The sequence below is a fragment of the Orycteropus afer genome, unplaced genomic scaffold, assembly GCF_000298275.1.
Source record: "Orycteropus afer afer isolate SDZICR_OR568_19922 unplaced genomic scaffold, OryAfe1.0 scaffold00291, whole genome shotgun sequence".
Classification (NCBI taxonomy): Eukaryota; Metazoa; Chordata; class Mammalia; order Tubulidentata; family Orycteropodidae; genus Orycteropus; species Orycteropus afer.
The window spans coordinates 3,419,151-3,445,590 of NW_006921878.1; the positions used below are offsets into that span (position 1 = coordinate 3,419,151).

Consider the following 26,440-nt stretch of genomic DNA (forward strand, 5'->3'; position numbering starts at 1 on the left):
AGCCTGCTGTTTTGCCTGCTGATCTTGGGTTTATCTGGCCCTGCAGCTGTGTGAGGCAGAAGATGCCTCCAGCTTGACATCTGACCCAGAGACCTGGGACTTGCCACACTCTACAAATGCATGAGCCATTTCCCGGAGATAAATTTCCATCTGTATGTATAAGCTTCACCAGTTTTGCTTCTCTAGAGAACCCAGCCTAAGACACCGACTTAAGCTCCTCGTCAATGGGGAATGAATGCTTGCTCAGTGCTTTGTGGCACTTCTCTTGTGGTTCCAACACCCTTCATTTGTACATCAAGCCCCTCCTCTTGAGTAGTGCTTTGGTTCTCTAGTGCTATGATAACAGACATACCACAAGGGGATGGCTTTAACAAACAGGTTTATTCTGTATTTTGAGTTTAACAAATAGGGATTTATTCTCTTGCAGTTTAGGAGGCTAGCAGTCCAAGTTCAAAGGGCCAGCTCTAAGTGTTGGGTGAAGTCACCTCGATCTTGGGCTTCAGCTCTACCTCCTGTTCCAGGCCCACTAGAAATGGAGGCTTTTTCTGACTCATGCAGCTGCTGGCTGCTGAGGTTTATGAACCCAAGATTGACAGGTAAAATGGCACAAGATCAGCTGGTAATATGGCAGACCACTGGTTCAAGTCCAAGAGCAATACCAAGATCAGTAGGCAACATGGCAGGACATTGGCCAAACACAGGATCCAGGTGTGCCAGAAGCTCTAGACTTTTCTCAAAGCTTCTCCTTGTATACTGGAAGCAGGCCACATACCAAAGGCAGCTATTTAGCTGGTCACAGTGAATTCCATCATGGAGTTGATTACCAATCCCATCATGGGGAATAATTATATCCAGTGGTCCAGCTACTCAAATCCATGGCCCAGCCAAGTTGACACACAACTTTAACTACTACAGTAAGAAGTAACTGGAAGAAATCGATGTTTGTTGCATCACCAAAGAAAGGTGATGCAACAGAATGTAGAAATTACAAAGCAATATCATTTATATCACATGTAAGTAAAATGTTGCTGAAGATAATTCAAACATGGTTGTAGCAGTCCATTGCCAGGGAACTGCTAGAAATTCAGGCTGGATTCAGAAGAGGATGTAGAATGAGGAATATCATTGCTGATGTCAGGTGGATCTTGGCTGAAAGCAGAGAATACCAGAAAGATGTTTACCTGTGTTTTATTGACTATGCAAAGGCATTCGACTGTGTAGATCATAACAAATTATGGATAATATTGAGAAGAATGGGAATTCCAGAACACTTAATTATGTTCATGAGGAACCTGTACATAGACCAAGAGGCAGTTGTTTGAACAGAACAAGGGGATAGTGCATGGTTTAAAATCAGGAAGTGTGTGCATCAGGGTTGCAGCCTTTCCCCATCTGTATTCAATCTGTATGGCGAGAAAATAATCTGAAAAGCTGGACTGGATGAAGAGGAACTTGGCATCAGGATTGGAGGAAGACTCATCAACAACCTGTGATATGCAAAAGACATAACCTTGCTGGCTTGAAAGTGAGGATGACTTGAAGCCCTTACTGATGAAGATCAAAGAATATAGCCTTTATGAATTACATCTCAGCATAAAGAAAACAAAACTCATAAGTGGACCAATAAGCAACATCATGATTAATGGGGAAAAGATGGAAGTTGTCAAGGATCTCATTTTACTTGGACCCACAATCAACACCCGTGGAAGCAGCAGTCAAGAACTCAAACGACAAAAAATGAACTCAAGTTGGATCAAAGACCTAAACCCAAAACCTAAAAGTATTAAGACCATCAAAGAAAACACAGGTGCAAACTTAGGGGCCGTAATACATAGGGGCCATAATACATGGCATAAATACACTATTGAACATAAATAAAAACACACAAACACCAGAAGACAAAATTGATGACTCGCACCTCCTAAAAATTTCAAAACCTTGATAACAAAAGACAAATAATCCAATTACAAATTGGGCAGAGGACATGAACGGACACTTCACCAAAGATGTTGAGGCAGTCAGTTAACAAACACAAGAAGAAATGCTCCCAATCATCATCCATTAGAGGGATAGAAATCAAAACAACAATGAGATAGCACTAACAGCAAAATTTAAAAAAAAAACCAAAAAACAGAAAACAAATGCTGACAAGGGTGTGGAGAGACTAGAACCCTTATTCCCTGTTGTTGGGATTGTGAAATGGTACAAACACTGTGGAAAACAGTATGGTCCTTCCTTAAAAAGCTGGAAATAGAAATACCCTATGCTCCAGCTCTGGTAGCATAGTGCCTGAGGCACTTGACTGCTAACCAGAAGGCTGGCGGTTCAAATCCACCAGCCACTCCTCGGAAGGAAGATGGGGCAATCTACTTCCGTAGTGATACTGCCTCGGAAACCCAAGGAGGGGTCTCTATGAGTCGGGTCGACTCAACGGCACAACAACAACAACAACAACAACATGCTCCAGCAATCCTACTAAACAAACATACCCACAGCTATGGACTTGATGCCACTCATAGCGACCCTACAGCAATCCCACTACTAAGTATATATCCTAGAGAAATAAGAGCCCTGAAACAGATACATGCACACCTATATTTGTTGCAGCACTATTCACAGTAACAAAAAGATAGAAACAACCTACATGCCCATAATGGATGAGATGTTAAACTATGGTATCTACACACAATGGAATACTATGCAACATTTTAAAAAATATATTGTGATTTGGGTGAAAGTTTACAGAGCAAATTCATTTTCCATACAGCAATTCACATACACTTTGTCTCATGACATTGACTACAATTTCCCAGAATGCAACAGCTCTCCTCCCACTTCTTCCCCATAGTTACCTCTTCCCTCTCTCCCACAACACGGATGACCCAAGAAGACATTATTCTAAGTGAAGTTAGTCAATCATGAAAGGACAAATATTGTATGAGACCACAACAAACAACGCAACACACTGCCATCAAGTCGGATCCAACTCATAGCGATCTCTCCTTGGGTTTCTGAGGTGGTATCTCTACGGAAGTAGATTGCCCAACCTTCCTTGCAAGGAGTGGCTGGTGGGTTTGAACCTCTAGCCTTCTGGTTAGCAGTCAAATAGCCTTAGGTATGAGACCAGTATTGTTAAAAAAAAATAAGGGGGGGGGGGTTCATACAAAAAGAAATACTCTTTGATGATTACCAGGTGTGGGAGGCAAAAGGAGGGTAAATTACTAAGTAGACAATAGACACATACTAACTTAGATGAAGAGGAAACCAATAAAAAAAAAATCAAATGACATATCGCAATGGGACAATCTTTTGCAAAAGACCTCGTTAAAGTATTCAAAAAGCAAAGACGTCACTTTGTCCACTAAGGGCACCTGCCCCAAGCCATGGTCTTCTTCAATCGCCTCGTATGCTTGTGAAAGCTGGACAATGAATAAGGAGGAAGAAAGAGTTTGAATTATGGTGTTAGTGAAGAATATTGAATAGGCCACGGAGTGCCATAAGAACAAACAGATCTGTCTCAGAATAAGTACAGCCAGAAAACTCCTTAGAAGCAAGGATGTCCAGACTTCTCACATACTTTGGTCATGTTATCAGAAGGAATCTGTCCCTGGAGAAGGACATTATGCTTGGTACCAAAAAATCAAAACCAAACTCACTGCCTTCGAGTGGTTTCCGACTCGTAGCGACCCCTCCTTGGGTTTCCGAGGTGGTATCTCTACGGAAGTAGATTGCCCAACCTTCCTTCGGAGGAGTGGCTGGTGGCTTTGAACCACCAGCCTTCTGGTTAGCAGTCAAATGCCTTAGGCACTACACCACCAGCGCTTCCATGCTTGGTACAGGGTCAGCGAAAAAGAGAAAGACATTCCACGAGATGGAGTGACACAGTGGCTGCAACAACGGGCTCAAACATAGCAAAGATTATGAAGATTGTGCCATGATCAGGTACTGTTTTCGCTGAGGCGGAGCCCAGTGAACAGCACCAAACAACAACTTCAGCGGGAATCTCTCAATCACCCATTCGCTACGTTGATTCGCTACTTCTCTGCTGTGGTATCCAATAGTCTGTCCCTTTCTTAGAGCTCCTCCTCCTGTTGCGTTCTATGGCCCGCCCTATCGCCAAGACCCGACCCCTAAAGAGCCTGGCTCCTCCGTTTCCCTCCTCCCACCTTCCCCTTTCACCTCCCATAACCTCCGCCCTCCTCCCATTAGGCCGCTGGGTCACGCCCCTTGGCTCTTCCCGTTATCCAATCCCGTTAACTTTCTCTGCTCCAACCCCTGTTTTTATTGGTCCCTGTGCTCCTCCATCCCCGCACGTGGCCCTGAGCGACGGCGTCGCCTGCCTGTGACGGTTAGAAGGCGGGACTTCCGGCGGCGTTAAGCCCAATAAGCACGGGCCGGCCTCCTGCCCCAGCGGCCGCCCCCGCCCCTTCAGAGTCCCGCTCCCGCCCCCGGCTTCGCCTCCTGCTGCCGCCGCCGCCGCCGCTGCTGCCGCCGCCTCCCGCGGCCTGGGCCTCCAGCCGCCAGCATGCCGCACGCCTTCAAGCCTGGGGACTTGGTGTTCGCCAAGATGAAGGGCTACCCGCACTGGCCGGCCCGGGTGAGGCCGCGCGGGAGATGGGTCCAGGCGAGGTGGGGGTGGGGTAGGAGGGGCTTGGGGTCCGGAGACCCGCGCGCTGGAGGTCCGAGAGGCCCGAAGGTCCCGCTTGCTGGAGTCCTGGTGGCGCCCAGGGGACCCTCACGCCGGAAGTCTGGGAGCCCGAGGGTCCCGCGCGCTGGAGTCCGGGGGTGTTCCGGGGTCTCGAGGGTCCCGCGCGCCGGAGTCCAGAGCACTCGAGGCTCCCGCGCGCTGGAGTTGGGGGGCCGGGCTTGAGAGGCTCCCCTGCTGGTGGCCTCGGGGGCTTGGAGTCAAGGGGCATGCTGTTCAAGGAACCTGGGGCCTGAGGGGGCAAAGAGTAAAGGCTGAGTGTCTGTGGGTGCAGAGTTCAAGTGTGAGCACGTTCTGAGGGTCTGAGCTTTGAAGAGGGGGTAGTATATGCGGGGAGGGGGTGCCCCAGGCTGCAGGATTTCAGGAGCTATAGGGGTTCGGGGACTGAGGGCTAAGATTGGGTCAGGGTTGGTCGGGTGGAGGGTTGGAGATGGGGATGTGTGTGTGTGGTCTGAGAGGAGCGAGGAATAAAAATGGGGCTGGGGGCTGTGTTCACAAGATAATTGGGGCTGAGGGGACTGCACTGAAATTTGAGGGCCCTGAGGGACTAGAGGGTTGACTGAAGCTTATTAGACAAATCCTGGGGATCAGCAGCCTGAGAGCCGCCCCCCCCCCCTAATTCTGGTAGAAGAGGCTAAATGAGCTGGTCAGTTACCTGAGTGGGCAACCTAGGACTGCTGGGAAATTTGGGTGTGGGGTAGTCCTTACTGAAGCTTGGAATGGAGAACAGTCCCAGGCTAAGGGAGCCCAAGCCCCAAAAGGAGCATGTCTGGGGGAAAGGGCCTGAGGCAGGGAGACTTTGGGGTGCCCCTTCTGAGGAAGCTGCAGTCTGAGGTCTAGCTGGATGGTCTGAGGGGTCCCAGTCTGAGGGGGTTGAGAGTCTGCAGATGAGAAGACAGAGGAGGGACTTGGAGATTCATGTCATTTTCTGGTCTCAGGCTTGATGTTGCCTCAAGGCCAAGGTTGGTGGTATATATGCACGGCAAAACTGGAGGGATTTAGGGTTTCGGGGCTCTTAACAGGAGAAGGGTGGAAGAGTGAGATAGAGGGTTCAGGAAACAAAACCAGAAGGGAACTCCGCCTGAGTGGTCCTGTGGGATTCCAGGACATTGCCGCGTTGTTCACTGCCCTCTGGGTGGAAGTAAGCTGGGGTTGAGGTGTGGAAAAGCCGCCACAGGGTGCCAGGAGGTGGTGCAGGGCACAACTGCCTGGGAGCTTTGAGAGCATCAGGGGCGTGTCCTGGGTGGGGCGGAGCAGCCGCAGGGCGGGGCAGGCATGCTGGGGTGGTGCTGGGGTGACTGAATTTGGGGATACCACTGTGGGAGAGTGGGGTGTTTGGGGATGTATGTGTGGCCAAGGACTTGGAAAAAGTATCTCCCCTGAGCGCCAGAAGAGAAGGCAGCTGGGTGCCTGGGGCAGGGAAGATTCAAGCAGTCACCTCAGAGGTGGATAAGAGGATGCTAAAGGAAGTTTTTGGGACCAGAGGACCCATCCTAACCTGATTTGCTTGCCCTGGTTTTCATGAGGGAAACCAGAAGGATGAAACTTTGCAGACACTTCCCTCCTCTCCCCTTTCCCTTCTTTGCTTAGCGCCAGCTTCTTTACACCGCCCCCCCCCCTTCCCCAGCCGGCTCACTAAGCCTCGAACATTTCCAAGCACCTGATTGGAAGTGAAGGGGCTGCTAGCCTCCTGTGGGGAGGTGACTGACAGCTGCCGGAGCCCGTGGGCCTGGAGGGACAGGGCGGGACTTCCTGGATGCTGAGGGCCTGTCTCCTGCAGCCCACCCCCCCACCCTCTGCCTCCTTGGAGCTGCCAGCTGCAGCCTGAGCCCCAGCAGCCCCTGGGGGACCACCCATGGATCGCCTGTTTGTAGAGGGGGTCCAGTGGGAGGGTTCTAGGAGTTCTAGGATCTGAGCCTGGCTCCACCCCCTGGTCGCATCAAAGGACCATATTTGGGCTTGCTCAGGTGAAGCACCTGCCAGGGGGCCGCTTTCTTACTGGGGGAGAGAGACCTACCTGGGGGGTCAGGAGGTGTACAATGGGGCGGAGAAAGGCAGAGGCTTTTATGGAAGGTGACGCACCCTCCTGTCTTGATGGATCCCTTCCTCCCAGCATGCTTTTCCCCAAGTCACTTGGTGGTTTTCTGGGTGATTTCCTGGCTTAATGGATGAACCTGCCCCCCACGTCAGCCCCTGACCATCCCGATTGTCCCCTTGCTGCAGATCGATGACATTGCCGACGGTGCCGTGAAGCCTCCACCCAACAAATACCCCATCTTCTTCTTCGGTACACACGAGACGTAAGTGTTCCTGCCTGAGGGCTTGATCTTCCCACCTGGTGTCTCCCACGGTGGCCTAACTCACCTGGGGCTGGCCCCATGGTTCCTCTCTCCAGAGCCTTCCTGGGACCCAAGGACCTGTTCCCCTACGACAAGTGTAAAGACAAGTACGGGAAACCCAACAAGAGGAAAGGCTTCAATGAGGGGCTGTGGGAGATCCAGAACAACCCGCACGCCAGCTATAGTGCGCCTCCGGTGAGTACTTTGGTAAGAGAGAGACTGGCGGGGTCAGCTTAGCCCGAGGCAGGCAGAGCAGGGCTTGCATAGGGCTTGAGGTGGCCTTCATCTTGTGTGGAAGGAGCGGCCTTGTGGCTGGGCTGCCTCCCCGCGGCACTGCTGACACGGGTGGATTCTCCTCTGGGGGGGCTGCGGCCTGTGTGCTGCAGGGTGTTGAGCAACATCCCTAGTTCCCACCCACTGGATGCCAGGAGCACCCCTTGCGAAGTAGTGACACCCACAGATGTCTGGTGGCCCCTGCTGTCAGATGAGCCTGAACTTAGAGAGTTATGATAGTTTAGATAACACCTTTTATTTTCTAAGAAGGAAAGCTGGCTTTTTCTCTCGTGAAAGCCCTTCCTCTCCCCGATGACTGCCTGAGCTGGACTCTGAAGAAGCCTGTGGCTTTTAGGTGGGAGGATTCTGGGTCAGGTGGGGAAGGATACCAGGATCACAGGAGTGACAGCCGGGCAGCCACAGGCCCGAGGACCTTCAGGGGAGGCAGGGAGCTGGGAAAGGGGGAGTCCAACTGATAGAGAGCCAAGGAAGGCCATGGGAGGATGGGGGAGGGTGGCTTGTCAGGTGTTCTGGATGAGGGGAGGAGCCCTGGTGGTACAGCTGGTTATGTGCTCGGCAGCGAATACGAAGGGTGGGTGGTTTAAACCCACCAGCCGCTCTGTGGGAGAAAGACGAGGCGGTCTGCCTCCGTGAAGACAACAGCCTTAGAAGCCCTGAGGGGTAGATCTGTTCTGTCCTGTGGGGTCACTGTGAGTTAAAATCCACCCGACAGCAGTGGGCTGGGAGGAAGCCGAGCAGGAGTTGTTCACTCTGCCTTTTCAACCACTGCTTTTGAGGTTTATGTGGGAGGTGTGGGGAGGAGGGAGAACCTGGGCTTAGGAGACGGGGGTGGGAAGTTGGCCAGGAGGCGAAGGGAGCTGACCGCAGGTGGGGAGAGCTGTGGCCGTCTGAGGCTGTTAGGGGAGCATGCGACGCCTGGCATGGCTGCAGGTGCCCTGGCTCAGCCTTCCGTGCTGGCGAGCAGGCACAGAGAGGTTCCGTGTTGCCTGGTCTGGCCTCAGGATGCCGGCTCTTCTTCACCTGTGCTTTGGAGCAGTTCCTCATTTATCTGGCGAACGCGTCTATATTGACACCTGTCACCAGGTGCGGTGCTAGGGACCAGGAAGACAGGTGAATCAGACACAACCCTCGTGGTCCGGGGACTCGGTCACCAGATGGCTCTCAGGTGCTGAGGGCTGAGGCCCCATTTCTCGTCTGTCCTGGGGCTACGTCACTATTCTTGCCTGTGCTGTGTGTACAGGAGGCAGAGTTTCTCTCTGGTCTGATGCTGTTAATTGTTAATGTGCCACCGAGCTATAGGACTGCCCCATAGAGTTCTATTTTTATTTTTTTGAATTTTGAATTTCATTTATTTTGTTGTTGTTGAGAACATGCATGGCAAAACATAGCCCAGTTCCACAGTTACTATGCGTATAGTTCAGGGACACCGTTTCCACTCTTCGAGGTGTGTGTTCTCCTACATGGGAGCAGATTGCCACGCCTTCCTCCCGCAGTGCCACGGGGTGCGTGTGAACCACCGGCCTCTCGGCAGCCGGGTGCTTCACCATTGCACCCCCAGAGCCCCTTTCTGATTCCACACGTACTGCTGGCCCCTCGTTCCCCCAGGCTCTGCAGGTTCTCACCTCGGAGAAATAGGTGGGAAGGCCTACGGGCAGTGCACTTGCTTGAGATTCTCTTCTGGCCCCAGCTCAAGTTCTCCACGGTCATGTCCTCAGCTTCTTACCTCCTGGTGAATCATCGCACCATTTAATATTTATTGGACTCCCACAGCTTGCTAAGTACTGCATAGATGCCTGCCCTCGAGGAAATGACACTCAAACGTAGTGCAGCCTTGCCATGAAATGAAGCTCATGGGAATTCCGCAGGCCAACCTGAGCTCATTGCTACTCTGGTTTGATTACATTTCCAACAGCACATTTGCAGAAAATACAGGTTCCTGGGCCACACCTTGGAGACTCTGTGTTAGCAGCTTAGGGCCTGGGAACCTTGCTGTGTTTTTTTTTTCCCCTAAGCATCATTCTAGATGCTTCCGCTGCAGCCAGTCTGTGGACAGGCATTTAAGAAGCTCTGCTTTCTGGGTAACCGAGCAGTCTCTCTCTCTTTTTTTTTTTTTTTAGCCTTAACGTTTTTATTTTTACGTTTTGAGTAGGAATACGGGATTACTGTGCAAAAATCAAAAAGTGCAAAAAGAGTCTGTTTTCCTTTCAGGATAGCCACAGCTACCAGTTTCTCCTGGATCCTTCCACAATGTTCTATTCATATGCGTGTCTTAAACTCCTTTTTGTTTTATCGTGGTAAAGTATATATAACAAACCGTTTTCTGATTTAGCATTTGTTACGTGTACAGTTAGTGACGTTGATGACACAGCCATCACCACTCCGTTTCCAGAATCTTCCGTCACCCTTCACAAGTCCCAGTGCCCCTTAAGCTGCCCCTTCTCCCCCTCGCTCTCTCCCTTGGTAACCACTAATCAACTTTGGTCTCTAAACATTTGCCTCTTCTAGACATTTCATATCGGTGGGATCACACAGTATTTGTCCTTTTGTGACTGACTTATTTCACATAGTTGAACGTGTCAGGACTTCATTTCTCCCTGTGGTTGGATGGTATCCATTGTGTGGAAGCAGCACATTTTGTTTGTCCAGCATCCGCTGGTGGACATTTAGACTCTTGGCCATTTGGCTACTGTGCGCTGTGGCGGACATTGGTGTCCAGGTTTCTGTTTGCATTCCTGCCTTCATTTCTTTTGGGTGTATGTATATATATGTGTATGCATATGTATATGTATGTTATTGGGATTACTGGGTCATGTGGTGGTGGTATGTGCCATCACTTGGCTCCGACTCACAGTGACTCTGTGGACAACAGAACAAAACACTGCCCAGTCCTGTGCCATCCTCACAGTCCTTGCAATGCTTGAATCCACCGTTGCAGCCACTATGTCAATCTATCTGTTGAGGGTTTCTCTTTTTTTTCGCTGACCCTCTGTTTTGCCAAGCTTGATGCCCCTCTCTAGGGAATGGTCCCTTCTGACAGCATGACCAAAGTAAGTGAGACAAAGTCTGGCCGTTCTGGCTTCCAAGGAGCATTCTGGCAGCACAATTTCCAAGATAGATTTGTTCATTCCACCCAGCCCCCCCAGCAAAAAAAAAAAACAACCCAAACTCACTGCCGTGGAGTTGATTCAACTCACAGTGACCCCTCCTTGGGTTTCTGAGGCGCCCTGCCCGGCTTTCTGGTTAGCAGTCAAGTGCCTCAGGCACTACACCCAACACCACAGTTCAAAGGCATCACCTTTTCTTTTGTAGTGTGGTAGTTCTGTGTGTAATTTTTTAAGGAAGCACCAAACTCTTTTCCACAGTGGCTGTACCAAAACCAGCAACTGACGAAAGCTCCAGTTTCTCCACATCCTCGCTGACATGTGTTGTGTTGTTTTTCTTATCTTTGTCTTCTTGGTGAGGGTGAGATGATTGATAACTCACCATGGTCTTGATTTGCATCTTCCAAATGATTAAAGTGTTGAGCATCTTTTCATGTGCTTCTTGGCCATTTACACGTCGTCTTTGGTGAACATTTTTCTTCTGGAAGCGTAGGAGCCTGTGGTATGCTGTATTCACCCAACCATGTATCTTGGACCTGGTCCGTGGGAACACAGGGAGGGGCCTCCTTTCTGCCGGCCTTTCCTGAAATAGTGCTCCTAGACTTCTCCCGATTTGCGCTTCCCTCACCCCAACCCTTGCCTAGTCAGTAGGTGAAAACGGTCCCTCAGTGTGGTTTTCATGCTGTTGTCCTTTGGTCTCTGCAGTTATGCTGACAGTGGGCCAGATGGGTGGTGGTATTTTTGCCATTTTACAGATGAGCAGACTGAGGCTCACGGAGCTTACTTGGTTGCCCAGAGGGACCTAGCTAGACTCTGAGACCTTTTGGTTCTAGGACCACTGGTGGTACAGTGGTTAAGGCACTTGACTGCTAACCAAAAGGTTGGTGGTTTGAATCCACCAGCCACTCCATAGGAAGAAGATGAGGCAGTCAACTTCCATAAAGATTACAGCCTTGGAACCACTATGGGGTGGTTCTACCCCGTCCTATAGGGTTGCTATGAGTCAGAATTGACAGGATGGCAGAGGGTTTGATTTTTTTAGGTTTTAATTCTAGACCAGGGTCTCTCCCGCTGGTTGTTTGGGGCTGGATCCTTCTCTGGGGTGGGGCTGTGGGGCACTGGGGGGTGTTGAGCAGCACCCCTGACCTCCACCCAGCCAGTGCCATAGAATCCCCCCAAACTATCCCCACACATTGCCATTTGCCCCTTGGGGAACAGAATCACCCCTGAGAGAGAAACATTGCACTAGATGTTAGTGATAAAAGATACTTGATTCATACTGGGGAGATTTAACTCACTGAGGTACAGGGTTTCTCCACAGTGGTCCTGTTGATGTTGGAGCCGTATCCTTCTGGGGTGGGGCATCCTGTGCACTGTAGGGTGCTGAGTAGCGTCTTTGGTCTCCACTCACTTGATGCCAGTAGCACTCCCCCCAGCCATGACAGCCACACATGTTCCCAGTCATTGCCCAGTATCCCCTGGGGGCAGAATTGCCCCAGGTGAGCCCCTGGGTTAGGGGCTTCTGCTCATTGCAGCCTTGTCCCTGGGAGCTACAGAGATAAAGGGACTCATCCAGGCTTCTCAAGCTTGCTTGCAACAGCTGGGCTGGGGTTGGAACCCAGGCCTCCTCCTCTCAGGTGGCGTTCTTCGCATGAGCAGTGTGCTGTGGGGTTGGAGGTCAGCAGCACGTGGTGAGGCCTTCACAAGGCAGCAGCTGTTACTCCCTTCTCCATGTGGCCCTGCAGGCTGGAGGTCCTGGAGGCAGGGATGGGGGGTGGAGCTGTGGCAGTATCTGAGAGGCATCTGAGGTCAAGATTCCTGCTTTGTGGGCAGGGGGCCTGGGTTCAAGTCTTGCCTCCTCCACTTGCTAACTGTGTGCCTTGGGGCTTGTCATCCTCTCTCTCAGCCTCAGTTTCCCCACTGAAACAGGACAGTGATCCCCCACTACCAGCTCTCAGGGAGGATCTGTGAGAAGATGCACAGTGTAGTCCCTCGCCTGTGTGTATTACCTGTGCTTGGTCAGCCGTGGCGGGGGAGGTTGGGTGTGAGGAAGCACGTTGAGTCCTTGGGGGGTGCAGGTGGTTTGCTCTTGGCTGCAGAAGAAAGGCCTAAGATCTGCTGCTGTTAAGATTGTAACAAAAATGTACAATGAACAAAAAAAATGAGTAGCTGCCAAGCTGCATACGGACAACCGAACACCTCATAAGATTTAATTCCTCGGTTTGAAGGTTTAGAGTCAAGGGTTCATGGGACGTCCCAGTTACTGGGCTAATGATGTGTTTAGTGCTTCTTTGCTACCCAAGGCTTTGGACTGATTCATTCTGGTTCATCCCCCTGCTCAGCGTTTACATTTCCACACTAGATACCCCCCAAACCACTTCCACTGCTGTCAAGTCCATGCTGACTCACAGCGCCCCTGGAGGACGAGGTAGAACTGCCCATAGGGTTTCCAAGGCTCTAAGTCTCTACGAAAGCAGACTGCCACACCTTTCTTCCACAGAGTGACTGGTGGGTCCAAACTGCCTGCCTTTCGGTTAGCAGCCAAGTGCTTAACTACTGCTCCCCCAGGGCTCCTTACCCCACAGCTACTCAATCAGAACCTACATTTTCTTAAGATTCCCAGGTGGAAATGCACGTTCTCAGCAGAGGTCAAACCTGTATGAACCAGTATGAAGCCCTGGGTCTGCCTCCTAGTTTGTTGTGTAGTGTCTGGAGTCTTAAAAGCTTGCAGGTGGCCATCCAGGGTGCAGTAATTGGTCTCTGTGCACCTGGAACAGTAGAGGAAGAACGGGAGTTGGCAGTGAGAAGAGATGGAGTGTGTGGTTAATCACCTTCCTGGACAACCCCCCTCTGTCCTGAGACGGGAAGAGCTGGATGAGGCCCACTGCCATTACGTAACACTTTGATCAAAGGTTCTGTAGGAGAATCCTGATCCAAAGGGGGGAGTGCAGAACAAATTTCAAATTCTAGTAGAGTCTAGACTTTTTCTGGCACCAAGAAGGGTGGATGAAACCCTGAAAGTATTGACCTGAGATCATCTTAAAACCTAAAACACCCCCTGAAGTCTTCTTAAAACCAAACTATAGTTTAGCTGAACTAGTAAAGACTGTCTGCCTTAAGCTCTGTGCTCTTCTAAGAACTCTATGGGAACAAACTGTCAATGGCCACTTGAGAAGTTAGATGGGAAGTTAGAGGGCAGGGAGTTTTATGTTCATGGGAGAGGAACAACTTGGAAAAGGAGGGTGAGAACGGTTGCACAACTCGAAGAATGTCATTGTCATGCATTGCATGTGGAGAAAGTGTTAAATTTGTGTGTACTTTGTTGTGTATGTTCTCGACAACAACAAAATAAAGGAAATTTTCAAAGAACACAAGATTGTAGCCTAGCAAACCCTATGGGGTATTTCTGCTCTGTCACGCAGAGTCGCCATGTGTTGGAATTGACTTGACGGCAGCCCACAACAGTGGCTTTCCCCCTTCTCCGCCCTCTGCCCCTCTCGCTCACTGAACTTCAGGGCTTGGGGTCGTTCAGAGTTGGCTGGTGCATGGCCTTGTATTTCCTGTTTCTTCGCCATGCCGCCCACACTTGTGTGTCTCAACCTCCTGGTGTGGATCACATTCCCTGAAACCTCTGGTGAGAGGTGTCAGAGCCTGGTGAACTGACCCCAGGAGACCCAGTGTTCTGGCCCTGGCTTCACCCACAGCACACTGCAGAGCAGGTCTTCCATTCCTAGAGATGGTTTATCTGTTTGTAAGGCAGGAACTTTCTTCCTAAGAACTTCACAGATGATTAAGGCACACATGGGATTGTGGGCAGTCACATGCTTGGTGGGAGCCAAGTGGAGTCTGCAATAAGTAGTAGCTGTATACGGGGACCCTGGGTGGCACAGACAGTGAACCCACCCCCCAGGGCACCTTGGAACAAAAGCCTGTCAATCTCTTTCCAATCAGCCACTGAAAACCGTGTGGAGCACAGTTCCACCATGACACACACGCGGGGTCTCCAGGAGTTGGTCGACTTGAGGGACATCTGCTAGTGGCTGTGTGCTGTGGCGCAGGCTTAGAGACTAAGGACCACCTGCCCCTGTGTCCCGGCTCTGACTCTTCTCAGCTGTGTGATCTTGAGCTGTTCCTTGACCTCTCTCCACCTGTTCACTCATCTGTACAATGAGTAGAATAATGCCCACCTGGTCAGTGTGTGTGTGGGGCGGTGGTGGCTCAGAGGCAGAATTCTCACCTCCCAGGCGGGAGACCTGGGTTCGAATCCCATGGTGCACCTCGTGTCGCCACCGTGCATCTGTCCGTGGAGGCTTTTGTGTTGCCCTGGTGCTGACCATGTTTCAGCAGAGCTTCCAGTCTAAGATGGGCTGGAAGGAAAGGCCTGGCAAGCAACTCCTGGAAATCAGCCAGTGACAGCCCGTGGGTCTCAGCCGTCCCGTCTGCCCCACCGTGGGCGTGGTGTAGGACTGGGCAGCGTTTTGTCCCTTGGTGTGCGGTGTGGCTGAGTTGGGGGCTGACTCCATGCCACTGGCAGCAGAGGGAAGCTCAGCATCCGGTAGTTTTTGGTCTGTTGTTGCTGGGTGCTGCCGGACGGTCTGTCGCACTGGTGGCTTGACTGTTGCTGTGATGTTGGAAGCTCTGCACCAGTATTTCACATATCAGCAGAGTCACCCACGGGCGGTGGACAGGTTTCAGCGGAGCTTCCAGACTAAGACGGACTCGGTGACCAAAAAGTTGGCTGGTGGACAGCTGCTGGAGAGCAGGGGAACACTGTCTTCAGTGTTACTCTGTGGACCCTGACCTTCACAGGCCAGTGTCTTCACATTAGCCATTCAGTGAGAAACAAGATAGTACTTGACCACCAGGGATGCTACAGAGAGCAGCGGCCCCCAGAGCCCCCAGACGCTCAGGGGGAAGGTGTGATGGAAACCGACTGTGAAAGCGTGATTTCTTCTCTCAGTTTGGGTGTGAGGCTTCATTTTATCCTTGTAGTCTTGTCAGAGATGACACAGGCAGGGCTCTGTTACTGTGCTGAGGGCCCTTGTTCATCATGCCACCAGGGAGACAAAACATGCTTGGTGTGGACCTGCAAGGTCCTCACAACACCTGGTTCTCATTTCTCTTGTCACTCAATGGGGCTTGTGAGCCTGCGTCTGTGTGCAAAGGCCAGGGCATGCAGAGCCTCGTGCAGGGGAAGAGTGGGGGCCTTATAACAGAGAAGGTGGCAGGCGGGGCAGAACGGAGCATACAGAGCAGGGCCTTAGTCCCTCCCACTACCCCGCTCCTTCCTGCTCTCCCTCCCCAGCCCCCATCTGATGCTAGCTCTCTCCTCTGTTTCCTGTTCTCTTTTGCACGTGTCCACTTAGATGAGCCCTTGTGGCCGTACCTGCAGCATCTGTCCAGCCTGTGATGGGATGGATGGGCTTCTTCCCCTTAGCCCTGACCTTGGCTACTTAGTCTTCAGCCCACTTCTTGCATCCTTCTGGTGGCTGTGAACATACTCGTATGTCTTCATACACTCTCCATCTTCCTTGCTTCTTGGCCAGTGTGTGCCTTGCCCGAGTCCATTCTGCCCCTATGGGCATCACACCAAGACAAGGTGGCTTCTTTGATAGTGGTCTTTTTTTTTTTTTTTTTTTTTAGATAAAATTCATCATATTCACCATTTTTAAATGTACCATTCAGTGGCTGTTTGTCTATTCACAATGGAGTGTGACTGTCACCACCATCTAGTTCCAGAACATTTTCATCACCCAGAAAAGAAACCCTGTACCCCTTACTCATCACCCTTCATCCCCCTGTTTCTGCACCCTCCAGTTCTAGGCAACCGCTAGTCCCTTCTCTGCCCCCATGGCCAGCCTGCTCTGGATGTCTCACGTGAATGGGATCAGACACCATGTGGTCTTCGGTGTCTGGCTTCTTTGAGCATGTTTTCAGGGTTCAACCGTGTCATAGCGTGCATCCAGACATCATTTCTCTTTATGGCTGAGTAATGGTGGTACAGGTAGTCAACACGCTTGGCTGCTGACCGAAAGGCTGGCAGTCAGTTCAAGTCCACCTGCAAGCACCTTGGAAGAAAGGCTGGTGATCTTCTTCTGAAAATCAGCCATTGGGAAGCCTGTGGAGCGCAGCTGTGCACTGACACACACCTGGGGGTGCTGTGGGTCAGCTTGATGGCAGCAGGTTCACTGCCCTTGTGGACGGACGGACCACACCTTGTTCATCCGTTCATTTATTGATGAGCTCTGACTTTCTAAACCTGTCTGTCTCTTGCTCTTAATATCAGTTATTTAAGAAAGAGCTTGTTCAAATTTTATGTTAGACCTGGCTGTCCCAGGTGTGGAGCAGCCCTCCAAGCTTGGGGAGCTGTTGCAGCAACCCCTTCTCACATGGTATGTGACCATGCTGGGCAGATGCGGGGAGTCTGAGGCACTTGCCCAAAGTCCAAGCCTGATTGTGGGGAACCTGGGTCTGCTGTCCTGCGGCCCAATCCCAGTGCCCCCGACACACACGTCCATCTAACTCTTGGGCCTCAGTCTCTCCCATTTGTAAAGCTGGTGGGTGCTGTCTTCTGGGACACTGTCCAAGCTGTGGGGTTTCATGCGGTCTTTGCCTCTCAGCCCGTGAGCTCCTCAGACAGTGAGCCTCCTGACGCGGACCCTGTGGGCAGGAGTGACGTTGGTGAGGATGGCGAGGATCGGGGGGTCATGGCCGTCACTGCTGTGACTGCTGCAACCACCAGCAACAGGATGGAGAGTGACTCGGACTCAGACAAGAGCAGCGACAACAGCGGCATGAAGCGGAAGGCCTCGGCTTTGAAGGTAGGGGCAGGGGTAGTGTGGGATGGCGGGGGGCCAAGCAAGGCCCCAGCCCCGCCTTCTCACACCCTAAACTCCCATCCAGCAGCCTGCCTCTCTCTTATCTTGTTTTTTTTTCCTTTGGTGTTCATTTTTAAAAAGTGAGATATAATTCACATATCATAAAACTCACCCTTGCACAAAAGCATGCAGTTTTTCAAAACCCATTGCCACTGTCTCATCCAGAATATTGTCACCATCCCAGAAACCCCAGGTGCATTCCAGTCACCCCCACTCTCTGCTGCCACCAAGCCATGGGCGACTACCAGCCCACTCTGTGTCTACAGACTTGCCTTTCAGGTCACGTCACATTAATGGAGTCATATGGTACATGGATATGTGATTTTCTGTGACTGGCTTTTTGACTAAGCATGTTTTCAAGGTTCCTTTCCATATGCTGTGTTATCAGTCCTTTGGTCATTCATCTTCCTAGCTGAGTAATATTCCATTGTGTGGATAGACCATGGTTAGTTTATCCATTTGACAATCACTGGACCCCTGGGTTGTGTCCACTCTCTTGGCTGTTGTGAGCAGTGCTGCTGTGACCTGTCTGTGCAGGTTTTTGTGTGCACATGTGTTCTCGACTCTCGTGGGCATATTCTTTCCCCTGCCCTGGATGGCGGCTGGGTGTTTGAGTGCAGAAGGAAAGAATCAGGTCAGATCAACTGATTGTTTTGGTGCGGATTAGTGAAGCGTTCTTTGGATTTTTTTTTCACATGGCATTTGCTTTTGTTTTCACTTGTAAGTGATAAGCCATGTTCATGATTGATAAGTTAGAAGATGCAAGAATGTAGAGAAGCCAGTGACAGGGACCCATCCTGTGGGGCGGGGTGGTCCTGAGCCGAGGACTGCGGCTATGTGGTTTTGGTGTCCCCCTCAAAGGGAGTGTGTACGTGTGTATGTGTGTAGGCACCAGAGTCGATCCTAACCTTGCACTGTGTGTCTTGTTTTGTAGCCCATTTAATAATTATGTTACAGGTGTTTCTGGGTGCCACAAATGGTAGAGTGCTCAGCTGCTCACCGAAAGGTGGGCTGGGGGAGCCTACCCAGAGGCACTTTTTTTTTTTTTTTTTAATTAGGATTTGGGTGAAGATTTACAGAGTAAATTCACTTTTCATACAGCAGTTCACATATACTTTGTCTCATGTCATTGACCAAAATTTACAATGCAGCAGCTCCCCTCCCACTTCCTCCCCATAGTTACCTCCTCCCAGTGTCCATCCCTTCATACTCTTCTGCACCCTGAGCTATCTCCCTGTGCATAAGCAGCCCTTCCTTCTCCCATGATTGTTCTCTCCAGGGCGTGTGTCTACTTGAGGTAAATGTTTAACTCACATGCCTGTACTTTGTTTGGCTGGAAACCACAGTTGTGGGTTCAATTCCAGACCTGAAGGGCAGCTAGGGGCCATAGTCTCAGTGGTGACACCAGGCTCTATTGGACCAGCAAACTGGTCCCCACCTTCTTTTTTTTTTTTTGCCTCCAAATGATTTTGAGTTTTGTTCCACATTGTTCTCCCTCTTTATACAGGATCTCCTACATCCCTTCCAAGTGGATGGCAGTGGTAGCTGGGCACCATCTAGTTCTTCTGGTCTCATGGTTGTACAGGTTGCAGATCAGATGGTGTACCAGTCGCTAGGACTGATTGTTTCCATTAATTTTGGTTTTCTTCTTTCTTCTTGACGAGGAGAGACCCGTTGTTGCATCTAGATGGCAGCTTCCTAGCTTTTAAGGTCCCAGTCGCTACTCACCAAAGTAGTAGGTGGAACAATGTTTTGTATAGTATGTTATGCCAGTTGAGCTTGATGTCCCCTGCGACCATGGTCCCAAACCTGCAGGATCAACTACTCGGTCCCTCTGGGTAGCTGGCTGTGACCAAGCAATGACCATAACCTTGCCCCTTGCCAGCTCTACTATACACCCCAGAGGCACTTTGGACGACAGGCCTGGCAACCCAGTTCTGGAAATCACCCACTGAAAATCCCACAGTGCACAGTTCTACCCTGACACACGTGGGCTCGCCAGGAGTTAGTCATCTCCATAGCAACTGGTTTATTGTTGTTCCAGTTCATTCACTGGGTCGTGCAACCCCCACCTCTGTCTAGTTCCAAAATATGTGTGTGTATTTTCTGGGGAAGGATCCCTGGTTTTTCTCAGACTCTCCATGGGGTCCTGGCCCAGAAAGGTCCAGGGACCCTGGCTTTAGCCCAGGCGGTGAGTGGCCACGTGGGAGGCTGCCTGGTGTGGCAAGGGAAGGCTGTGCCCGGAGCCCAAGCTCCCCACCGCTGATGTGTCCAGCCACCCCTTCCAGATGTCGGTGTCGAAACGAGCCCGGAAGGCCTCCAGCGACCTGGACCAAGCCAGTGCATCACCTTCTGAAGAGGAGAACTCGGAGAGCTCATCTGAGTCTGAGAAGACCAGTGACCAGGTGAGCAGGGGGGCACATCCTGAGGGATGCAGGGGGGCCTGGTGAGAGCCCGGCGGTGCCACCCTGCATGTCCCGCGTCCTACTCTGTTCCACCCACCCAGGATTTCACCCCTGAGAAGAAGGCCGTGGCTCGGGCCCCACGCCGTGGCCCTGTTGGAGGAAGGAAGAGAAAGGTAAGGGGTGTTTTGTTTTGTTTTGTCTTTTCTGTGCCCACCTCCAGGAAACCCTTAGAGCTGCTCACCACAGTTCTTGGCCCCCACCCATCAGCATCGAGCTGGGGCTGAGCCACCCTCAGCATCCAGCAGTTTCTGAGAGCTCCTAGGGGCAGGGCACTTGAGTAGGAGTGGGGAGATATAGTCCCACTGGCCACGAGGGGGTTTAGTCAGCATTGGGCAAGAGTCCTGTGGAGCACTGACAGTAGAAGGGAGCAGGGCGCTCCTGAGAGCTCCGTGTGTGGGAGTGTGTGCAGGGTGCTCCCCAGGGCCCGTGTTTGTGAGAGAGTTGGGGGGCGTGGCTGTTCGCAGGAGCTGAGATACGTATGAGTGCAGGGCCCTCATGAGAGCCCTGTGTGTGTAAGAATGGGTGTGTGAGCTTGCATACGTGTGTGTACCGTGGAGACAGGGTTTCGGGACTGAAGGCAGAGAGGACCAGGTCATCTCTCTGTACAAGATAATTAGGAAAACTGGTTCTGACAGGACCTCGACTTCACAGACGCACCTGGCTAGTGGTCAGGCACCTGCATGAAATACCCTAGTGTGATTTGGCCAGAACAAGGGGGGTCCTGGAACGTTTGAGTGGGTTGGGGGGGCGTTGTGAGCCTGAAGAGGCACTGGGTGGGGGAGGCTGGGGACCGAGGGGCAGGAGCAGGCCGGGTCGGCTTGTGTGCTTCTCTAACGCACTGGCTCCACCCCTCCTGGCCTCTCCCAGAAGGTGGCCTCGGCCTCCGACTCTGACTCCAGGGCCGACTCGGATGGGGCCAAGGACGAGCCCATAGCCGGAGCCAGGGCTGCATCCCCTTCCTCCTCCTCTTCCTCCTCCTCCGAGTCCGACGTGTCTGTGAAGAAACCTGTGCGAGGCAGAAAGCCAGGTGGGAGCTCCCAGCGTGTTCCCGGTCACCGCGGACCCCTCTGCCCCGGGGGAGAAGGCCTTCACCCTGTTCCTCTCTCCACAGCCGAGAAGCCCCCTCCGAAGCCCCGCGGGCGGAAGCCGAAGCTGGAGCGGCCCCCGTGCAGCTCGAGCAGTGACAGGTGGGTGTCAGGGCCCCGGGGCCACTGCCGGCCAGGCCACGGCCGCCGGGCGGCGCCCCTGCCTCTCCTCACCGTCCCGCGCTGCCCGCAGCGACAGCGACGAAGTGGACCGCATCAGCGAGTGGAAGCGCCGTGATGAGGAGCGGCGGCGCGAGCTGGAGGAGAAGCGGCGGCGCGAGCAGCAGGAGGAGCTGCGGCGGCTGCGCGAGCAGGAGAAGGAGGAAAAGGAGCGGCGGCGCGAGCGGGCGGAGCGCGAGGACGCCCCCCGCAGCGGGGCCAGCGACAGCAGCGGCGACGAGCTCCGCGAAGAGGACGAGCCCGTCAAGAAGCGCGGCCGTGGGCGGGGCCGAGGCCGTGGGCCCCCGTCCTCGTCTGACTCGGAGCCTGAGGCTGGGCTGGACAGGGAGGTGTGTGTGGTGCCTCGGCAGGGGGCTTGGGGGGTGGTGACAGCCGTGAGGCCTCCCTGGCCCCTGATCCTGTTGTTGCTTTATTCGTAAGGTCATTCTTTTATTCAACACTTGAGAGACCCTGGGTGGCACAAACGGTTAAGTGCTCAACTCCTAGCTGAAAGGTTGGCAGTTCAGAACCACCCAGAGGTGTGTTGGCAGAAAGGCCTGGTGACCTACTTCTAACAGGTCCCAGCCTTGAAAACCCTGCAGAGTATAGTTCTGCTCTGCACACATGGGGCACCAGGAGTCGGAATTGAGAATTGATTCGATGGCCACTGGTTGGTTTTGTTGGGTTTTATTGAGCACCTGGTGTGTACTAGGTGTCATTCTAAGTGCCAGGGGGATAGTAGGGCAGCTGTGAGTGGAACCCAGAAACCACTGGCCTCAAGGAGCTGCTGTCTTGTCCCAAGAGACAGACAGACAGGATTATAAGCTGTGGTGTGTTCTAAAACATTAATGCCGAGGAGAATAGAGCAAGGAAGGGACATGATGGGAAGGAGGGAGAGGGTTTCGTTTCAAATAGCATAGACCCTAAAAGCTGTACTTGAGAAGGTGCCGTTTAGAGTCAGGATCTGGCTGAAGTGAGGGGTGATGTATGAACACATCTGGAGGAAGATCAGGCAGTGGTCATGGCCTGTGCAAAGGTCCTGGGGCAGGATCAGGCCTGGCGAGTTGGAGGAACAGTGAGGAGGCTGTGTGGCTGGAGTGGTGTGAGGGAGGAGGAGAGCAAGCAGGGAGGACTGAGGGAGGTGGGCTGGGCCCTGATTCTGGTGCTCATCGCACCCTCTGGCCTCTCTGACCCAGGCTCTGTGGGGGCCGCAGGGACTGTTGCACTCCCAGCTCTCAGGGTGCTCAGTCTGACTCTCATCCAGGGTGACCTTTAGGCTTGACTTTCCAGTCTCTGCTCAGCAGGGCCATGTGCTGGCGATCCCTGAGCCAGGGCTTCTTTCTGACATAGCCCCCGGCCCCAGGGAGCATGAGGGCCGAGGCTTTACACTCCTGCTGCTGGCTGGGCCCAGGGGTCTGTCTGCCAGTCCTGTCCTGCCCTGCACCTCCCAACACGTTCAGGTGGTTAGAACGAGGGGCAGGAAGTGTTGAGAACGCTTTCTCAAGTGGGGTGGTCTCTAGAGAGGGAGAGGTCTCGTCCTAGCCTCCTGACCCCTCCGCTTCTTTGCTGTTGCAGGCAAAGAAATCGGTGAAGAAGTTGCAGCCACAGACCCCTGAGCCCACAAGGAAACCTGGCCAGAAGGAGAAGAGAGGGCGTCTGGAGGAGAGGCCCCGAGCCAAGTCAGTCCCGGCTCTGCCCATCCTCCCACAGCTCCCCAGGGCCCTTCCTGCCCGCCCTGTGCCTGGGATCCTTCACCTCCCCATGCCCCTCACCCCTCACCCCTCACGGACGGACCAGCTTCTCACTTCTGTCCCAGAGCCAGATCTCGTGGAAGTTTCTAGTTCCCGGGGCTCCATCAGGTCTTGGGGGTAGCTTTGCCCTGGGATTGGGGCCTTTGCTGGAGCAATGGGACTGCTCCCCCACAGTGCAGTGTCTGGAGATGTTTGTGGTTGTCAAGACTAGGGTCGTGCTCGTGGCATGGAGTGTGCAGAGGCCAGGGATACTGCTCAATACCTTGCAGCGCACAGGATGCCCTACCCCAGAGAAGGATCGGGCCCCACATCAGTAGCAGGGCTGGGGGCAGACCCTGCCGTAGCCAGAGGTTCTAAGACTTCAGGTCTGAGGTCTGGGAGTTAGGGGGATGGTATTCCTGTACCAGTGCCCTGTCCGCGTGGGGTCCCAGCTGTCGGCAGGTGTGCACGGCCGGTTGGGGTGTGCAGGCAGCTCAGCCCTGGACAGGAGCACTAGTGGTGCCTGATGAGCCGTCCTGCTCAGTGTTGGCCTCCATGCCCTCACCCACCCCTCCACTGGGTTCCAAGAAGCCACCTAAGAACAGAGAGGAGCCCAGCTTTCAACGGCTCAGGCACGGGCCTCCATGTAGGCCAGGGCCTCGGCCCCTCCTCCATCCCTGCTGCCAGGGCCTCCTGAAGGTGATGCCCCCCCAGGTCCCTCAGCCAGGCCACAGTATGGGGCCTCTCTGAGGGGAGGTGCTCTCTGTAGGTCCCTGAAGGTGGAACGAACCCGGAAGAGGTCTGAGGTGTTAGCACCTGACAGGAAGGTGGAGAAGAAGAAGGGTGAGGAGGCCGTGCAGGGTCAGTTGGGGCCGGGGCAGAGGAGGTCACGCAGTGTCAGTCGGGGGGGAGGCTCACAGGAGGCCTGCAGGGTCAGTCAGGAGGGGAGGCAGAGGAGGCCTGCAGGGTCATTGAGGTGGGGGGGGCGGGGCTGAGGAGGCTATGCAGGGTCAGTGGGGGAGGAGGCAGCCTATGGCTCCAATGGGTGATTGATTCTAGGGCAGATGTGGGCTTGAGGTTGGACGTGAACAGCCCAGGCCCCTCCGGCCCAATTCTGCTCACACCCTGAGTATGTTGTCATGTTTCTAGAACCTTCAGTGGAGGAGAAGCTGCAGAAGCTGCACAGCGAGATCAAGTTTGCCCTGAAAGTCGACAACCCGGTAAGGCCACTGTAGGGTCACAGTGTAGACAGCCCCTCCACCTCTAGCTGGCGTTCCTTGGAATTCGGGCTCCCACAGGGCGGGTGGGTGGGTGATGTCTCCCACAGGGCCCCTCCTGGACGGCAGCGTCCACCTTCCGCACCAGGTAACGCCACAGGTGGGTCCGGCACCACCTCCCAGCTCCAGGTCCCTCCCGCCTGTCCCTTGGCTCTGGCACCGTTGGGAGGAGGCAGCCTGACGCTGTGGGGTCAGCAGACATTGTCCTTCTCTACCCCTCCCCGCCCCTAGGATGTGAAGCGGTGTCTCAGTGCCCTGGAGGAGCTAGGGACGCTGCAGGTGACCTCTCAGATCCTCCAGAAGAACACAGATGTGGTGGCCACGCTGAAGAAGGTCAGTGGGAAAGTAGAGGCAACAGAGCTGGCGTGGTGGGTGCAGCTGGGCTGGGCGTGGGGCAGTGTGGGCTCCGTCCATGAGGAGGAGAAGGCCGGCCTGGGAAGACGGGCAGAACGCCAGTCCCTGGAGGGTCTTGCTCATGGAGGGTGCCGTGGGGGTGCTGTAGGCATCAGCAGGGCTCTTGGGTGGGGGCGGGGTAAAGCACACTGCATCGTCTGAGCCAGGCGTCTCTGTGGGCCAGATCCGCCGCTACAAAGCCAACAAGGAGGTGATGGAGAAGGCGGCTGAGGTCTACACACGGCTCAAGTCACGGGTGCTGGGTCCTAAGATCGAGGCCATCCAGAAAGCCAACCGAATGGGGGCAGAGAAGGAGAAGGCCGAGGTGGAGCGGGCCGAGGAGGTGCTGGCTGGAGAGGAGGTGCCCAAGGAGAAGGAAGGCCAGCCGGGCACAGGTGAGGACTCACCTCCAGCCGCTGGCGTCCACGGGCTAAGGCAGCAGGGTACCTCAGAAGGTGTCCTCAGGAGACACTCGGCTCTGCTTTCCCCACACTGGCCAGTGGGCTCCAACCAGGGCCCATCTCCATGGCTGCTGGTAGGGGTCCAGCTTGGGGTATCCCATACCCTAAGATGCAGCTGAACTTGGACCCCACAGTCGGTGGGCGGGTGACAGGGCGTGTGATTCACGCCCATGTGGCTCACTCAGATGCATGGCGCCAGGCTGCAGTCTGTCACCTGACATGTCCAGGCTGGGTTTCCCAGAAGCCTGGGAGACCACAGAGGGCCTGATAGGAGAAGGGGCATCTCTGGTAGGATGGTGGCCTGAGGAATAGGTGGGGTCATTTCCTACTGGGTCCTTGGATCCAAGTTATTGCTCTGAGAAGTTCCTGCGTTGTCCATACTCACTCTTGGCTGTGATGTTCTTACCCCACGTGGTTGCACCCACTTGTCAGCCTGCCCCAGGCCGCTGCTGACAGAGTGGACCACCCAGCCCTGCTTGGCCAGGGGCACCAGGTGGTAGTGGGTATGGAACTTCCATACAGCTTCAGGGCCCCTTTCCCCAAGCTGGCAACATCTCAGTGACGGAGAGCATGGTCCACAGCCTCCCGTGACCCATCTCCCCACGCAGACCTCCCCACCCCCGTGAATGGCGAGGCTGCATCGCAGAACACGGAGGGCACGGGCGACCGGGAGCAGGAGGAAGCACAGAACTCTGAGGAGGGCCCCCAGGGCGGCTCCCCCGAAGATCTCCATGACGAGTAAGTGTGTGGGACACAGGCACAGTGCACCTATGCGAGCGAGTTTGCGGGACATGGGTGCAGGGCACCGATGCGAGCAGGTGTGCAGGACTCAGGTGCAGGGGACCTACCTGACGAGTAAGGACCTGGGCCATAGGCACCTCTGCAGTGAATGAGTACACGGGACACAAGTGCAGGGCACCTATTCATGAGTAAAAACACGTAAGATGCGGGAGCAGGCACGGGGCAGCTGCGTGACGAGTGAGTGCGTAGGATGCAGGCGTGGGCCACCACTGTCCAAGCGGCTCCTGGGGGTTGAGGGCCCTCTGCCCCTGGCCGGGCCTCCCTGACCCACTGATGCAGTATTTGTGGCTGACCCCCACAGGCTAGGTGGCCAGCACTTCCTGTGTCTTCTTGGTGTGAGCTTGGACTCTGATCCTTCTGGGGAAGGGTACCCCTGACCTCTGGCAGTAGCCGGGCAGGCCCCTTCAGGCGACAGGCGTCCTGGCTCATCCTTGCCGCACAGTCATTGAACAGAGATCTGTGGCTGGTGGAGGGTGCAGGGGCTGCTGGCCTCCCTCCCAGTGTTGGCAATCTCTGAGATAGGAAACCGACCGACTTGGCTCAGACGATAACAATCACACTATGGCCCACCCTCTCTCGCCCTGCAGTGGAAGAGGGGGCGGGAGGGTGTGGCCCTGGGCTGGCTCCTCACCCCTGCCATGTCCCCTCACAGCCTGCAGGAGGGGCCCGACCCTGACAGGCCTGGGAGTGACCGGCTGGAGCGTGAGCGGGCTCGGATGGACTCGGAGTCCCTGGACGAGGAGAGCTGAGCC

At 53.8% G+C, this 26,440-nt stretch overlaps 1 protein-coding gene across 1 annotated transcript; it reads left to right on the plus strand.

Moving 5' to 3' along the window:
- The first annotated feature begins 4,525 nt into the window (after positions 1-4,525).
- On the plus strand, positions 4,526-26,437 carry HDGFL2 (HDGF like 2). The gene is made up of 16 exons (XM_007951052.1): positions 4,526-4,597; positions 6,929-7,005; positions 7,101-7,239; positions 17,060-17,260; positions 19,606-19,722; positions 19,824-19,895; positions 20,650-20,809; positions 20,894-20,969; positions 21,061-21,376; positions 22,602-22,705; positions 23,526-23,599; positions 23,906-23,976; positions 24,265-24,366; positions 24,611-24,821; positions 25,496-25,625; positions 26,341-26,437. The coding sequence occupies exons 1-16, from the start codon at positions 4,526-4,528 to the stop codon at positions 26,435-26,437; spliced, it is 2,019 nt and encodes a 672-aa protein (XP_007949243.1).
- The last annotated feature ends 3 nt before the right edge of the window (positions 26,438-26,440 follow it).